Source organism: Mustela nigripes, chromosome 9, assembly GCF_022355385.1.
Source record: "Mustela nigripes isolate SB6536 chromosome 9, MUSNIG.SB6536, whole genome shotgun sequence".
NCBI lineage: Eukaryota > Metazoa > Chordata > Mammalia > Carnivora > Mustelidae > Mustela > Mustela nigripes.
This window is the reverse complement of record NC_081565.1, coordinates 62,961,609-62,978,867: the sequence shown is the minus strand read 5'-3', so window position 1 is coordinate 62,978,867 and position 17,259 is coordinate 62,961,609. Positions and strand designations below refer to the sequence as shown.

Here is a 17,259-nt window from a genome sequence, read left to right as displayed (position 1 = left end):
TGTCGCAAATGGCACGATTTTATTTCTTTTGATGGCTGCATAGTATTCCATTGTGTGTGTGTGTGTGTGTGTGTGTGTGTATACACCACATATTCTTTATCCATTCATCTGATGATGGACATCTAGGTTCTTTCCATAATTTGGCTATTGTGGACATTGCTGCTATAAACCTGTGCCCCTTCGGATCACTATGTTTGTATCTTTAGGGTAAATACCCTGTAGTGCTATTTCTGGGTCATAGGGTAGCTCTATTTTCAACTTTTTGAGGAACTTCTACGCTGTTTTCCAGAGTGGTTGCACCAGCTTGCATTCCCACCAATAATATAGGAGGGTTCGCCTTTCTTCACATCCTTGCCAGCATCTGTCATTCCCTGACTTGTTATTTTAGCCATTCTTTTTTTTTTTTTTAAGATTTTATTTATTTATTTGTCATAGAGAGAGAAGTGAGAGCAAACACAGGCAGACAGAGTGGCCGACAGAGGCAGAGGGAGAAGCAGGCTCCCCGCCAAGCAAGGAGCCCGATGCGGGACTCGATCCCAGGACGCTGGGATCATGACCTGAGCCAAAGGCTCAACCAACTGAGCCACCCAGGCGTCCCTATTTTAGCCATTCTGACTGATGTGAGGTGGTATCTCATTGTGGTTTTGATTTGTATTTCCCTGATGCTGAGTCATGTGGAGCACTTTTTCATGTGTCTGTTAGGCTTCTGGATGTCTTCTTTGCAGAAATGTCTGTTCATGTCCTCTGCCCATTTCTTGATTGGATTATTTGTTGAGTGTGAGTTTGATAAACTCTTTATAGATTTTGGATACTAGCCCTTTATCTAATATGTCGTTTGCAAATATCTTCTCCCATTCTGTCAGTTGTCTTTTGGTTTTGTTAACTGTTTCCTTTGCTGTGCAAAAGCTTTTCATCTTGATGAAGTCCCAGTAGTTCATTTTTGCTCTTGTTTCCCTTGCCTTTGGTGATGTTCCTAGGAAGAAGTTGCTGTGGCTGAGGTGGAAGAGGTTGCTGCCTGTGTTCTCAAGGATTTTGATGGATTCCTTTCTCACACTGAGGTCCTTCATTCATTTTGAGTCTATTTTCTTGTGTGGTATAAGGAAATGGTCCAGTTTCATTCTTTTGCATGTGACTGTCCAACTTTCCCAACACCATTTGTTGAAGAGGTTGTCTTTTTTCCATTGGACATTCTTTCCTGCTTTGTTGAAGATTAGTTGACCATAGAGTTGAGGGTCTATTTCTGGGCTCTCTATTCTGTTCCATTGATCTATGGATTTGTTTTTGTGTCCGTACCATACTGTCTTGATGATGACAGCTTCGTAATAGTGCTTGAAATCTGGAATTGTGATGCCACCAACTTTGGCTTTCTTTTTCAATATTCCCCTGGCTTTCAAGGTCTTTTCTGGTTCCATATAAATTTTAGGATTATTTGTTCCATTTCTTTGAAAAAAATGGATGGTATTTTGATAGGAATTGCATTAAATGTGTAGATTGCTTTAGGTAGCATAGACATTTTCACAATATTTGTTCTTTCAATCCAGGAGCATGTAACATTTTTCCATTTCTTTGTGTCTTCCTCAATTTCTTTCGTAAGTATGTCATAGTTTTTGAGTATAGACTTTTTTTGCCTCTTTGGTTAGGTTTATTCCTAGGTATCTTATGGTTTTGGTTGCAATTGTAAATGGGACTGACTCCTTAATTTCTCTTTCTTCTGTCTTGTTGTTGGTGTAAAGAAATGCAACTGCTTTCTGTGCATTGATTTTATATCCTGACACTTTTCTGAATTCCTCTACAAGTTCTAGCAGATTTGGAGTGGTCTTTGGGTTTTCCACATAAAGTATCATAGCATCTGCAAGAAGTGATAGTTTGACTTCTTCTATGCTGATTTAGATGCCTTTAATTTCTTTTCATTGTCTGATTGCTGAGGCTAGGACTTCTAGTACTATGTTGAATGGCAGTGGTGATAACGGACATCCCCGCCGTGTTCCTGACCTTAGCGGAAAAGCTCAGTTTTCTCCATCGAGAATGATATTTGTGGTGGGTTTTTCTTTTTTTCTTTTTTAACTATTTCTTTTTTTTTTTTAAGATTTTATTTATTTATTTGACAGAGAGATAACAAGTAGGCACAGAGGCCACAAGTAGGCAGAGAGGCAGGCAGAGAGAGGGGGAAGCAGTCTCCCCACTGAGCAGAGAGTCCAATGCGGGGCTCGATCCCAGGACCCTGAGATCGACCTGAGCCGAAGGCAGAGAATTTAACTCAATGAGCCACCCAGGCACCCCTGCGGTGGGTTTTTCATAGATGGCTTTGAAGCTATTGAGGTATGTGCCCTCTATCCCTACACTTTTAAAAGTTTTGATCAAGAAGGGATGCTGTACTTTGTCAAATGCTTTTTCAGCATCTATTGAGAGTATCATACAGTTCTTGTTCTTTATTTTATTAATGTATTGTATCACATTGATTCGCAGATGTTGAACCAACCTTGCAGTCCTGGAATAAATCCCACTTGGTTGTGGTGAATAATCCTTTTAACATATTGTTGGATCCTATTGGCTAGTATTTTGGTGAGAATTTTCGCATCTACGTTCATCAAGGATATTGGTCTGTAATTCTCTTTTTTGATGGGATCCTTGTCTGGTTTGGGGATCAAGGTGATGCTACCTTCATAAAATGAGTTTGGAAGTTTTCCTTCCTTTTGTATTTTTTGTAACAGTTTCAGGAGAATAGGAATTAATTCTTCTTTAAATGTTTGGTAGAATTCCCCTGGGAAGCCTTCTGGCCCTGGGCTCTTGTTTGTTTGGAGATTTTTGATGACTGTTTCAATCTCCTTACTGGTTATGGGTCTGTTCAGGTTTTCTTTTTCTTCCTGGTTCAGTTGTGGTAGTTTATATTAATTGAAATTATTTTTAATTTACTTTAAATTAAATTACCTTTAACCTTCTCTAACATTGCATTTTGTAGTTAATTGACTTGGAATTGTGGACCTCTTCATTTGATTTTTCTCTGTAGTCCACATTTTATTTAAAGATTTTATTTATTTGACACAGAGAGATACAGCGAGAGAGGGGACACAAGCAAGGGGAGCAGGAGAGGGACAAGCAGGCTTCCAGCTGAGTAGGGAGCCCCATGCGGGACTCAATCCCAGGACCACAGGATTATGACCTGAGCTGAAGGCAGACGCTTAACAACTGAGCCACCCAGGCACCCCATAGTCCACATTTCAAATGGAGAATGTTGTGTCTCTTCAGGTACTGAGGTACTTGTTAAACTTGGGAAAAATTTTGTTAGATGGAGGATACTTTTGGGGTGCCTGGGCGGCTCAGCTGGTTAAGTGTCTGACTCTTGGATTTGGCTCAGGTCTCAATCTCAGGGTTGTGAGATTAAGCCCTACATGGGGCTCCACACTGGGCATGGAGCTTACTTTAAAAAAATTATTACTCCACATCAACTGCTCATAGATTTTTTTTCCTTTGGTTATTGTGTATACATGCTTAAAAATTGATAAATTTTATCAAAACTACAGTAAGATATCACTTCACACCCATTAGAATGGCCATTATTTTAAAAAAGGTAATAATAATACAGGTACCTGGCTGGCTCAGTTAAGCATACAACTCTTTGATCTCCAGATTGTGAGTATGAGCCCCAGGTTGGATGTAGAGATTTCTTAAACAAATAAACATCTAAAAAAATAGAAATAAGTTGGTGAGAATATAGAGAAATTGGAACCCTTGTACACGGCTGGCAGGACATAAAATGATGCAGCTGCTCTGGGAAACAGTCTGGTGGTTCCTTAAACACGGAATGTCGCTATTATCCCAGCAGTTCCACTTCTGGGTATATACACAAAAGAACTGAAGGCAGGGAATCAAACAGATACATGTACACCAAAGTTGACAGTAACATTATTCACAGTAGCCCAAAGGTAGAAATAATCTCAATGTCCATTGAGGGATGAATGGATAAATAAAATATATATACGTACAATGGAATATAATTTAGCCTTAAAAAGGAATGAAATTTTGGTACATAATACAACACAGATGAACCTTGAGGACTTCATTCTAAGTGAAATCACACAGATACAAACAGATAAATATTATATGACTGCACTTACATGAGGTTCCTAGAGTCATCAAGTTTATAGAGGCAGAAAGTTAGAACAGCAATTGCCATGATAGGTATTATTTAATGGGTACAGTAAGACATAATGATAAAATTCTGGAGATGAATAGTGATGATGGTTGCATAATACTATGAATATACTTAATGTCACTGAACTGTACACTTAAAAATGGTTAAAATGGTAAATTTTTGTAATGTGTATTTTACCACAATAAAAAATGTTTTAAAAAATGTGTTAAATTTTGGGGCACCTGGGTGGCTCAGTGGGTTAAGCCGCTGCCTTCGGCGGCTCAGGTCATGATCTCAGGGTCCTGGGATCGAGTCCCCCATCGGGCTCTCTGCTCAGCAGGGAGCCTGCTTCCCTCTCTCTCTCTCTCTCTGCCTGCCTCTCTGCTTACTTGTGATCTCTCTCTGTCAAATAAGAAAAGAAAATTTAAAAAAAATGTGTTAAATTTTAACAATTATAGTATCTATTTTGACTGACAGCTTGGACGCAATTATACATTATATGTATACACAACAAATTCCAAGAATGCTCTATAGGTTTCTTATTTTAGTATGGACATTATTTTTATACAATAGGTAATCATTCAAATTTATATAATACAGATATAAAACTGGCATCTTGTACCTATTTTCAAAGTTTTCTGCTAACAGAGCCAGCGTATAAATAGCTGCCACTCCACTTTTTATATGGGTACAAGACAACTTGGAACTGAAAATGAACAAAATTAATTTAAAAGAACTGTTTTTTTTTTTTTTAAGATTTTATTTATTTGACAGAGAGATCACAAGTAGTCAGAGAGGCAGGCAGAGAGTAAGAGGAGGAAGCAGGTTCCCTGCCGAGCAGAGAGCCCGATGTGGGACTCCATGTGGGGTTCGATCCCAGGACCCTGAGACCATGACCTGAGCTGAAGGCAGAGGCTTTAACCCACTGAGCCACCCAGGTGCCCCAAAAGAAGTCTGTTCTAAATGAAACCTAGGGGTGCCTGTCTGGCTCAGTCAGTAGAGCATGTGACTCTTGATCTCAGGGTCATGAGTTCAAGCCCCATGTTGGGCATGGAGGCTATTTAAATAAACTAAAACTAATTTTTCACAGAATGATATGTAAATATACCTTCTGCAACTGCACATCTTTAATTATTTTCTGGAACACTTTAAAAAAAATAGTTTCTTCAGAGTAGATGATACTGCTTCTTTAGGAAGTTTGTCCCTCAGTTTCACATGGTCCATGTTATCACTCTGGCCCCAGTGGTAGATGGTAATATAAATAAAAATTTTATGCAGATTACTAGCTTATCATCAATCTTTTTGAAAAACAAAAATATTTACTTTTTAAATTAAATATGCACTTTCATTTTATTAAAATTTTTGTTGCCTCTGATTCATTGTAGAAGTCTTACACTACTTCCTCACTGGGCTCCTTGGTCTATGGATGGATCTGACTGCGGTGCTGCTGTAGCTCTTAGAAGCTCCAGGAAGTCTCAAGTTGCAGGCATAGGTCACAGGCCATACTTTATGCGGTGGTCTTAGTTTTAACCCTCTACTGCAGGAGGCTTTTCAGTTGGCCAAGGAACATTCCTGGGATGAGCACAAACCACAGAGCAGGCCACAGCTTCAGGGCATGGTCATCAGCATTGTTTTTACTTCTTTTGGCTCTGGTCATTTCCTCACTTTTTTATTAAAAGTTCAGCTTAAAAAAAAAAAGTTTCTTCTCTGTGAAATGGGCATGATGACCATGTCAGTTCTATAGAGCTAATGAATGTTAAGAACTTGGAATACTACCTGGCAAATAATCAGCACCATGGAAGTCATAGATAGAATTCTTCTAATAGTATTTCTATGTATTTATTGTAGGAAGGTTTTTCAAAAATTTGAGTCTAGTACATTATTTGGTACAGCACATGTTTATATATTTCACAGTACCTAGGACAAATAATTTTTGTATCAGGGTGCCTGGGTAGCTCAGTCAGGCAGGCATCCAACTCTAGATTGCTGCTTAGGTCACCATCTCGTGGTTGTGGGACTAAGTCCCTCATCTGGCTCTGTGCTCAGAGCAGAATCGACTTATCTCTCTCCCTCTGCCCCTCTCCCCTGCCAAAAATAAATAATAAATTTTTAAAAAATCTTAAAAAAAAAAAGATTTTTTGCATTAAATATGTTTGTTTGGGTTGGTGATTTACCACTGCACTGTTCGTATCTCCCTGTATCTCCCTGAGGCCACATAAAGAACATTTATGGATCTTAGGAAAATGTGCTATACATTTATAAGCACATAAAGTTTTGTGTAAGCTATGATTCAGCAGTTTTAAGCCTAAAATCAGCAAATGGGATCTGGGTCACCAGTCCTTCCTTACTATAAAAAACAGCACAAAATTGTTTAATTTTAAATGTCATGAGACATTTCATTTTTATTGATTAAAAACATGATTTTTTACAAACATACACTAAATTTTTGGATACTTGAAATGTATTTGTGTGTGACCTCATATGCCTGACATAAAAGCTTCTAAGTTAAAAGCAGCACATACTTGCTAATAATTACCAAGATTTTGATCTTACTGTACTTTTCAAAAGAATTTTTTCCCAACTAAACCTATAAAAGATGACGACAATACACTAAACAAAAGCAATCTGGCAGCCAAACCAGTGTACATTTAAGCTATAAAGCTTTTTTAGTTTAAACAATTCTTAGAATTCTTTCAAAAAGCATACTGATGGGGCGCCTGGGTGGCTCAGTGGGTTAAGCCGCTGCCTTTGGCTCAGGTCATGATCTCAGGGTCTTGGGATCGAGCCCCGCATCGGGCTCTCTGCTCAGCGGGGTGCCTGCTTCCCCCCCTCTCTCTCTGCCTGCCTCTCCATCTACTTGTGATTTCTCTCTGTCGAATAAATAAATAAAATCTTTAAAAAAAAAAAAAGCATACTGAAGCATATCTTAAATACATAAGAAATTTTTTTCTCCTTTTACTCCTCCCCTCAAAAATCCTAGTGAAATGGGTGTGCAAGGTGCTCTGAACATAGGATATGCAGAAGGCTTGGTCTGCTATATTTCCTTTGAGTAAAGCAATAAGGATAGAAACATGTGGATGGCGGCCCATATAAATGCAGCTTTGTGGAACTTGTTATGTAGGAATATATTCTTCATATAATTTTTAAAGAACTTTTCCTGGCAAACAAAAATGAATCATGCTCATTATAGAATAGTTCAGAGATAAAAGTATGGAAAAGACAATAAAGACACCTGTAATCCTACCACACAGAGGTACCTCCTGGCAATATTCTGGCGTGTTTCTCTTTTTTCCTAAGCATACAAAAATATAAACATATAAAAATGATTATATTCACAGACTGTACCCCTGGAGCTAATAATACATTATATGTTAATTTTTTAAAAAGATTATATTATTTATAGAATTTGATATCCTGCTTTTTTCACTGGATAAAATGGTGGTGAGTTGCTTACCTTTCCATTTATATGTTCTTCAAAGAATTTATTATTTTAATGGCCAACAGAAACTTTCATTTAATGGATATACCATAATGTAAAATAAAGAATAGTATTTCTAATTTTATAGCTTTTAAAGTTTTATATAAACAAACTTTAATTTTACATAAAATTTTAAAAGCTACAGAATTATAAATATGTATCACGTTTTTGACAACTGATGCCTCCTAGCACAAAATAACTGGTATAAAGTCTCTTCGTGTTTTCATAACTCCTCAAAGGCTGGGAAAAGCCAAAAAGCTAGACATTGCACAAGAATACCATACTCTGAACATTTCAGGTCATATTCCAAGGGTCCACAGTCTATACCATCACACATGGATAACCGAAGGTCTGCTTGTAAAGTCCACGTGCCGAACTCCTACAAGCTGTAAAAGAGAGTTGATGGGTTTGTGATCCAATCTATTTTTATCACGGTGTATAAAATGGATGTTGTTACCTAGGAGAGAATAAAAGGCAATTGTTGGCATACAGTATTATTCATCAGATTTATTGCTTATTAGAACCAGGAACCTTTTCAACTTTTAATTAGTCTAAAGGGAAAAATTAATTGCCTGGAGTTCATAATATTCTCTATATAATGCCCTAATAATTTTTAATTGAAGTAATAAAGCATGACAAGAATTATGGTTAAATAAAAGTGATACTTAATGTTTTATGAGATCCAAGGGGAAAGATTCTTAAATTATAACCTCTGTTAGGTTTTATTAGATGTAATTAAATAAAATGTCCTGTCAAACAGACAGGCAGAATACGAAACTAGCATAAATATCAAAGCTGGAACATCACATCTGTTTCTTAAATGTAATAATGGTATAAATCACTTGCTTCAAAAAAAAAAAAATTCACTGCCAAACACTGATTTAATAGCCTATCTGCATTATAACCATAGACCAAAAGAGGCTGAAAAATCAGGGCATTGATACAGTTAGTTACAATACACTTAGACATTCACAATCCTTTTATCCACTCAAATTGAAAGGTCATAATTTATAGGTCTTTTTTACTTTGATTCAAGACCAGAATTTTAACTTAAAACATAAGATTAAATATTAGAAGAGGCATGTTTTTGGGTGCTGGGTGGCTCTGCCTTTGGCTCAGGTCATGATCCCAGGGTCCTGGGGGATTGAGCACCACATCTCAGGGAGCCTGCTTCTCCCTCTGCCTGCCGCTCACCCTGCTTGTGCTCTGTCAAATAAATAAATAAAATCTTAATTTAAAAAAAAAGCACATTTTCTGCATTGTACTTACATGCTGTCTACAGTAATCACTATAGATTTAATATCATAAATTGGCTTATTATCAAATAAGGCGACATGAAATATAGGTTTAACCATGAAAGGTTTCTGTAAATAAGTATACCCAGCTCTCTCCTTAGAGAAGCTACATTTTCTCCAGCAGGTAGTATAAAATATTCTCCTTCTTGAGTATGTTCTCAACTTGGGACACAAATGATGCTCTCTGTGTGCTTGTCACTCTTACACACCTGAACATGTAGTCAAATGATCCTGAGACATGGAGATTAGGGACTCAAAACCCTCTGAAGATGGAAACAAGCCATCCAAAACTATGGCTCAAGGTCATTCAGGGCTAATCTAGAGGACTCATTCTCATAGAACAGGGCTTGTCTTTTTTTTTTCTAGTTTAACTGGTGTAAATTCACAAGGGAAAGAGATTAAATTACAGGTTTTAGCTAGCTAAAGAGCTCCAGCTGCAGAAAGCTAAAAAGCCACAATGCTTAGTCAAAAGCCTCCTTCTAAAGACCTTAAGACATGTGGAGTTCATTAAAGTAAATGTTAATTTTATAACTCTTAGGAGCTATGCTCGCTTATGCAGACAATTTTAAAGAGGAAGAACAACCAAGAAAATCAATTTACAACTTAGTGATTTATACTGTTATATGTGAGTGCCTGTCCCTGACTGTGACACTTGACCATGGTAGAGATCCAACACTCAACCATTTAGCAGTGTGGAGCTAAAGAAATTTCAGGTGGTCCAAACTGATCAATAAATCTATTAAAACTACGTTGCTTAGAGTAATTGTTACTGAATGAGTTTTCTCTGCCGCTGACTTGCTTTCTGACACTGAGTAAGTCTTCTAGTCTTGTTAGATATAAGTGACTAGACGATTCTTCTGTTGAGGAAAAGAAAAAAAGGAAATAAAAGGGGTGATGGTTTGTTCTATGTAGAAATGTTTACTTCTGTGAACTTTTTTAAAAAAAGATTTATTTTAGAAAGACAGCATGTGAGTGTGGGGGTGGGGGTGGTAAGGGAAAGAAAGAGAGAAGATCTCAAGCAAACTCCCTGCTGAGTGCAGCCCACAGGGCTCAATCCCAGGACCCTGAGATCATGACCTGCACTGAAATCAAGTATCTGGCGTACAAGCAGCTGACCCACGCAGGCGCCCCTCTTCCATGAACTTTTCAAAGAGTTTTACTGACAGATACACTTCACCCAACCACCACTGACTTTCCCATCCCAAATACCTGAAATCACTCAGGCACAGAGTAATGGGCACATTATATCCAGTAAATAGGCACCAAAATACACAGAAGCCTTAGCAAACAAAGGTAACCCCTATAAGCATAGAATTGCGACTGTTACAATGCCGAATTGCGATTTTTACATGGAATCTGTTAAAGGAAGAAACTGTGTGGCCTCCTAACTTCTAAAAGGCACAAAAAGTGTGCCACTGGACCCGGGCTTTGATGTTTACCTGGACCTAAGATGAGGGTTCCACCCTGCTGAGCAGGGTCTCCTTGAAAATCAAAGAGAGGGCCAGTCACTGCTCTCCACAGACTCCGAATGCTTCCTGAGAGTATATTCGATTTTATGTGGGGGCTGTTTCCTGAAATATTGAGAACTGTCTTTAGATGTTATCATTTTATACTCAATTAGATATCAGAAGATAATGTAGTGCTTCTATAAAACATTCTTTTTTTTTTTTAAGTCGACAGAGAACATACACTGGTTTTGGTTGTATAATGTGGTGATGCCCAGCTCTGTACTTGGGCTAGGCTCACTACAAGCATAGCTGCCACCTGTCACCATACGATGTTCTTACAATAACACGGACCACATTCCCTATACTGTACCTGTCATCTCTATGACCTAATCATTCCATAACTGGAAGCCTGTACCTCCCACTCCCCTTTACCCATTTTTGCCCATTCCCCTTGAAAGTTTCTTTCTTGTGTTCTCCTGTGTTAACTTGTCTTCTTTTCTCCCTTCAAAGAGAGGTTTCTCAGCCTTTCACAACTGACATTTTGGACCACATAAGTCTTCAGCCAGTGCACTGCAGGGTGGTGAGCAGCATCACCGTCCTACATATCCACCAGATACCACAATAGCTTCACCAAGTTGTCACAAACCAAAAAGGTCTCCAGATAACACCAAATGTACCCCACTGGAGAACCATTACTTTAAAGTGATGATATACCCCAATCACCTGCCACAGAAAAATGTCCGCTACAGACTTCTCAAACTGACAGTGTTTTCCCCCACCTTTTTCTTTTTTAAAGATCTTATTTATTTATTCATGAGAGAGAGAGAGAGAGAGAGGCAGAAGCTGAGGGACAAGCAGTCTCCCTGCGGAGCAAGAAGCCCAATGTGGGACTCAATCCCAGGACTCTGGGATCATGACCTTAGCTGAAGGGAGAGGCCCACTGAGCCACCCATGTGCCCCACCTTTTTTTTTTCTTTTTAATATTTTTAAGTCCTCCCCATAACCAACATGGGACTCGAACTCACAACCCCAAGATCAAAAGTCACATGCTGTACTGAGTTAGCCAGGTGCTCTTAATGCTTTCCCTTTTAATACATCATTTATCCCGTTTAATTTCTCACCTACTAATAGGTAACTATTAGTTTCAACTATTTCAAGAGCCACTGCAGCACAGGACTAATATATGCTCATCAAAACCCATTTCCTCTTTCTGGGCCTACAGCTAACCTATATTTCCAGTCCTCCCGGCAGTTTGTTATGGTCATGTGACTATGTTCTAACACATGAGTAAAACGATACAGGCCACTTCAGGCCCGCTCCTTATGACCTCCATGTTCCTTCTACATTCTTGGAAGCCCTGGGCTGAAAATGACAGAGCAATAAGATGAAAGGGGCCTGGGTCCTTTCCCCTGTGTCCCTGCCTGGACTGCTACTCGGAGGAAAGACATCTGAATAGATACACCCATCTTGAACAGAAAAAAAACTAACCTCTACTGTGCTGTGCCACTGAGACTTTGGGAGTTGTCTGTGACAATGGCTACTCCAGCTGCCTGTCCATCTTCCTTGACTGTCAGTTTTTCCCCCTTCTTTCCCACAGTGACTAATACTTCACTTCCGCTCCCTCTGAGCAAAGGGACCCACTCTCTTTACCCTTCTTGTAACTTATCTTTCTCCTATCCCTGCCTTTTATGTCTTGCTTTTGGCTTTTTGTTTTGATGATTATGGGGCCTTTAACCTGCCTGAATCCTTAGTATTTCCAGATAACTGGAAATTTCCCTTCTTCTCTTCTATTTTTCTCATGTTTCTACATGATGGACATTTATCTGACCAAGGAACAAATAAACAGGCCTGTTACCTTAGAGACATAAGTAAAAAACTAAATTTTACTGTTTTCTAAGATTCTGTGTCTAAAATAAATATTCAGAAACCCAAGTTATCTCTTCATATCCAAAGAAGAGATTTAATATTTCTAAATATTTTAATATTTAATATTTCTAAAATTTTAGAAATTTAATTGGAGATTCCATGACCTAGAATTTAACAATCATGCTTCAAACATAATCTAATTTTGCCCATTTGAATTTAGTTCTTATGTCTATAACTCCTGTTTTTCAGTATTCTATAAACACATTACTCCCTGGCATTTATGGGCTTTATTTTCTTATTCTTTGTTTTTATAAAATGTCCACTAATTTAAAATCATTATATTTTTTAGAGTCTTAATTTTCAAGTGGGGCTATTCTGAGACTGATTCTGAAATTTCTGCTCTTTCAGAGAGAAACTTGTATTATTTTATGTATTTCTTTAAAAATTATTTATTTATTTATTTGACAGACAGAGAGATCATAAGTAGGCAGAGAGGCAGGCAGAGGGAGAGGGAGAAGCATACTCCTTGCTGAGCAGAGAGCCCCATGCGGGGCTCCATCCCAGGACCCTGAGATCATGACCTGAGCCAAAGGCAGAGTATTTAACTCACTGAGCCACCCAGGTGCCCCAGAGAGAAACTTTTAAAAGATGATTTTATGAGAGAATAATATTTTCTGGTTGGAAATACAGCCCTTGAACGCAAGTCACAGGAGTTTAAAAGATTTGACTATACCATCTCTAACAATTATAAGCATGTATTTTGTTTAGAATTCAACTGTTTTCTTTGCAATTCTGTATTTTTATTGAGCTGATGAACTGTGAAGTGTTACTAAGGTGAAACTCAACAGTTTAGATCTAAAGTGCTAAGTGATAAACAACTTGCACATGCTGGGACTGTTAGAACACAGAAACCATCTACCATTAAGTAAGGTTCACAAAGTATACATTGCAATTTCCTATACCAGGAAGAAAAAGAAAAGAGCACACTTGGTGTGTTTATGCTAGCTCATTAGTTTTAATAAAGTTTAGGCTGCTTTCCTTAAAAACATCAGTAAAGGGATCATGTCAACTTTATGTCATAAATAGCTCCTGACCCATCCCCTCCTCTCCATCTCTGCTGACATTTCTTTCTAGCCTATCACTCCAACCTACTACAGCCGTATCACTAGCTCTGGTTTGGTGAGTTCCAATTACTCATCCACACTGAACACAGGATTATCATTTCGCCACTTCAAATGCTTGTATGACATCCCCACTCCTCCAGAACAAATCCAAATTCCTTGGCATGTCACCCCAGACTGTGCCTGTATTAGCCACAACTTGTTAAAAATACAAAGGCCACTTTCCTAACTTCCATACCTTGGGGTAAGCATGGCAATATCTTCTAAAACCTTGTTCATTACACATGCATGTACTCTCAATCTTTATGAAAATGATTTTTATTTCCACAAAAATAGAATCATACCTAAAACACTGTTCTGCAACTTGCTTTTTTCACACATTTAGTATTTCACAAATAGATTTCTATGTCATTACACCCAGGAAATAAATCTTTGAGAGCTTGGTGTATCCTGGCCCACTTACCAGAATCATAAAAAGCAGCCTGATTTATGAATTTACCATTTGTTTCCCTATGCATACATACAGAAATGTGCAAATGCACCATCAGTGTTTTCTGATGAGACATGTCATGTCTTACCTGAGGAGGCAATTTCTTCACCTCTTTTCATTCCCAATTTTTTATAAATTTCTCTCTCAGGGTCAACATAGATTTCATGAGAATACCCAGTCAGTTTGCAGAAAGGCTAAAAAAAAAAAAAAAAAAGGTATTTGGAATTTGTTTAAGTAAAAATGAGAGAAAAGTAATTATAACCTACCTTTATTTTAGCAAACTTAACCTACACTTAGTGGTTCAAATAAAATAATTTTTATGTCTGAAATAGATATGTTAGTTTCTCAATTTCTGATATATTTACCTCGATATGATGATAGGATGACTGTCCAATCACTATTAGAGTGACATCTGCTTCCTTCAGGAGAGGAAAGGGACAATTACATATTACCAGAAATTATACATGTTTTATAAAACCTCCCCCTGTCCAACTCTTTTGCTCCATTCTAATGCCACCTACAGGCTTATAGAAGAATGGAATAAACAGCAAAATTGTGTGAGTCAAAGCAAAGCAATATATGCTAAAATGTTCAGTTAATTCAGTCAATCTCTTGCTAAGAACTTCAAAATAATATACTCAACAATTCTCAAAAAAATCTATGCTCCCTCCAAAGGCGTACACTAAACAAGAATAAAAATTATTTAAGTAGGGCTAATCAGACAGTTTTATTTTTTTACATCCCTATTCATAACACCTGATGAAAACAGATCTTAGCTTTATAAAGGTTGTCCAATTCCTTCACTGAAAAGCTCACCTGGGGACAAATGTGACAATGATAATATGTATATGGTTGTCACAGGAACGTGGGAGGCACATCCTAACAAATACAAATTTCAACCCTTAAGCTATATTTGTATTTTCCTATACATGTCCTATAATGTACTATTTGGAGTGTTCTTACTTAAAAAATAAGGGGGGGCGCCTGGGTGGCTCAGTGGGTTGGGCCTCTACCTTCGGCTGGGGTCATGATCCCAGGGGCCTCTGGGATCCCGTGTGGGGCTCTCTGCTCAGCAGGGAGCCTGCTTCTCCTCATCTCTCTCTCTGTCTGTCTCTCTGCCTATTTGTGATCTCTCTCTCTGTCAAATAAATAAATAAAATCTTTTAAAAATAATAAAAAAAAATAAGGGAAATAAAATAATTTCTAGCGTTTGTGCTTCTGGTCATTATCAACATTTGCCAACAGGTTACTTACAACGTTATTATTACAGTTAGTATATTTATAAGCAGGCAGTAGTGAATAAAGCAGGACAGAAATAGATCTCTAACGTCTCTCTCCTTTTTTGAAAGTGTTGGAGAGATGTTTGGGAAGGTGATAATCTGGGCTTGCAAGGGGGTCTGTTCTGGAGAGGTGTTGTCCTATGCACCTCACCCCACCCCGCTTCTTAGAAATCACAGGTGACTTTGACAAGGTCGCCCTGAAGCAGGGTACGCTGCTGTTCAGTCTCAGGAAACTTACCTGTAAAAAACTCTTGGGGATTTTGGCCAGATCTTCTACGTATTCCTTGCAAATGTAACACAGGAAATGCTGAAATCCCAAAACGGCAAAAAGGACAAGTTAGCAACTAATATCTCAGGATTCAGAAAAGACCAAGTACTTCGTTACGCGTGACGCTAATTAACGCTACTCACAGCGGGTAGAAAAAGGGCAAAGGGCGCCCAAGAGGCGTTAATATTGGGCCGCACCCACTTCCCTAGGCCTTCTCCTTAGCTGGGAAAAGGGACTTGGCTTGGCGGGCTGGTTTTCCATTCTAATAAAGGCAGCGAGAGAAGCAGTTCGCATTCCGGAAACCTCTAGTGGACGGCAACGGGAAGGGCCACGGCCCAGCGGTACCGCGCTCTCGGGCCTTGAACCTCTCGAAGGACCCGATGTCCCCCCCAGCCGAAGCTGTAGAAGCAACCTCCATCCCAGCCTGCGGGCCAAGTCCCTACTCCGGGCCGCCCCGTTGTCTGCGCTCACCCTCACGAAGACTACGACAGCCCGACGCTCCCGAAACAGCGCGCCGAAAGGCACCTGCCTCCCGGAGGAGTCCAGCACGGGCAGCTCGGCCACCGCTGCGGCCAGGGGCTGCCCGCGCTCTGGGCCGCTCGGGACTGTGGCTGGGGCGGTGCGACCGCTGACCTGCCGCGTGACTGCGGCGAGGGCAGGGTCGACCTCTGCACCCTGCATCTGCCCGCCGGGGTTCGAGCCCACCGTCCCCAAAGCGGACAGCACAGGTTCGGGGAGCCGGGTCGCGGCCAAGCGGGGCTCAGGGCGGAGCAATCCCGGAGGAGCACTGGGAGCAGGGTGGGGCGGAGCGGAGGGCGGAGCGGGCGGGATGCAGGGGGCGGGGCTACGTAGGGTCTCTAGGGGCCCCGTGGAGCTTCCCCGCGGAGGGGGGGCGGTGCAACCTGGGAGGGGCGGGGCGGAGCGGAGCCTGTCCTGGGAGGGGGGGACAGAGCGCAGGGCGGAGTCGAGGGGCGTTGCCTCGCTGGGTTTGATGCAGCTGGGGCGCGGGGTCCTGGGCGCTGGCAGTCGGGACAGTGAGGGGACAGGACGGGATACGTCCAGCTGCGCAGAGGTTGGGTGTGCTCAGAACAACCAAATCAGTGAGCAACAGTGCTGCTGCCCCTCGGAACAATTTGTTACTTAAACTGTAACCCCTGGAGGATTTTACTAGTTGCCAAGCACATTTAGACATGGCCTTAAAAAAATACTGATACTGACAACAGGTCTTTGGGGAGAAGGACGATGTACAACCGTGAAGCTGGGCAGCTGGGGATGCCTGGCTCGCTCAGGGCAGAAGGCCGTCCCTTCCCTGAAGCAGGGCAGCCGGGAACGCCTGGCCCGCCCAGGGCAGAACGCGGCCTGCTTCAGGGAAGCCGAGCACCGGGGAACGCCCGGTCAGCTCTGGGTGCAACGAAAACCGCCTGCTTCCCTTTTTCCGTGTCGCTCCTTTCTCTTCTCAGAAGTGCTCCTTGTTAGTTAGATGAGTCCTTTGAATGTGCTTGGTTAACTATAAACTTTACCCTCCTCCTTGCTTGCCTGCAAGACGTGACTAACGTTTGACCTTCATCAATCCTTCTATTGGCTATTGTTTTTTATCTAATAAAAGTGAGACTGTGGAGTTGCTCGTGGCAGCAGTCCTTTTCGACTGTTGGCCCCTGCTCCCAGTCTTTTGCAGCTGACTTGTTTGTGCCTAATTCTTCTCTCGTCGCCGACTGGAAGCGGCACAACAGATTTGTTGTATTTTCTTCTATTCCGTTTTTCACCCATCTCCTCCTTAGGTCTGGTGTTTTGTTTTGTTTGAGGTAAAGTTGATGTACATCTTACATGTGGAATTAACTTTTATTTATTCATTTATTTTTAAGACTTTTTTTTTGGGGGGGG

At 40.3% G+C, this 17,259-nt stretch overlaps 1 protein-coding gene across 1 annotated transcript; it reads right to left on the bottom strand.

The window, feature by feature from the left end:
* Positions 1-3,444: 3,444 nt before the first annotated feature.
* PRXL2C (peroxiredoxin like 2C) lies at positions 3,445-16,183 on the bottom strand. The gene is made up of 6 exons (XM_059411702.1): positions 15,850-16,183; positions 15,349-15,417; positions 14,196-14,249; positions 13,919-14,024; positions 10,345-10,476; positions 3,445-8,067 (listed from the first exon to the last, which is right to left on the bottom strand). Exons 1-6 carry the CDS (start codon positions 16,057-16,059, stop codon positions 7,940-7,942), a joined length of 699 nt encoding a protein of 232 aa, XP_059267685.1. The 5' UTR covers positions 16,060-16,183; the 3' UTR covers positions 3,445-7,939.
* Positions 16,184-17,259: the final 1,076 nt, after the last annotated feature.

Coding starts and splice junctions, on each gene's coding strand:
- PRXL2C (XM_059411702.1), bottom strand. CDS start 16,059: ATGCAGGGTGCAGAGGTCGACCCTGCCCTCGCCGCAGTCACGCGGCAG. Junction 14,025..14,195: donor CATCCTATCATCATATCGAG/GTAAATATATCA, acceptor TTTTTTTTTTAG/CCTTTCTGCAAACTGACTGG. Junction 8,068..10,344: donor AACCCTCATCTTAGGTCCAG/GTAAACATCAAA, acceptor ATTCTCTCCTAG/GTAACAACATCCATTTTATA.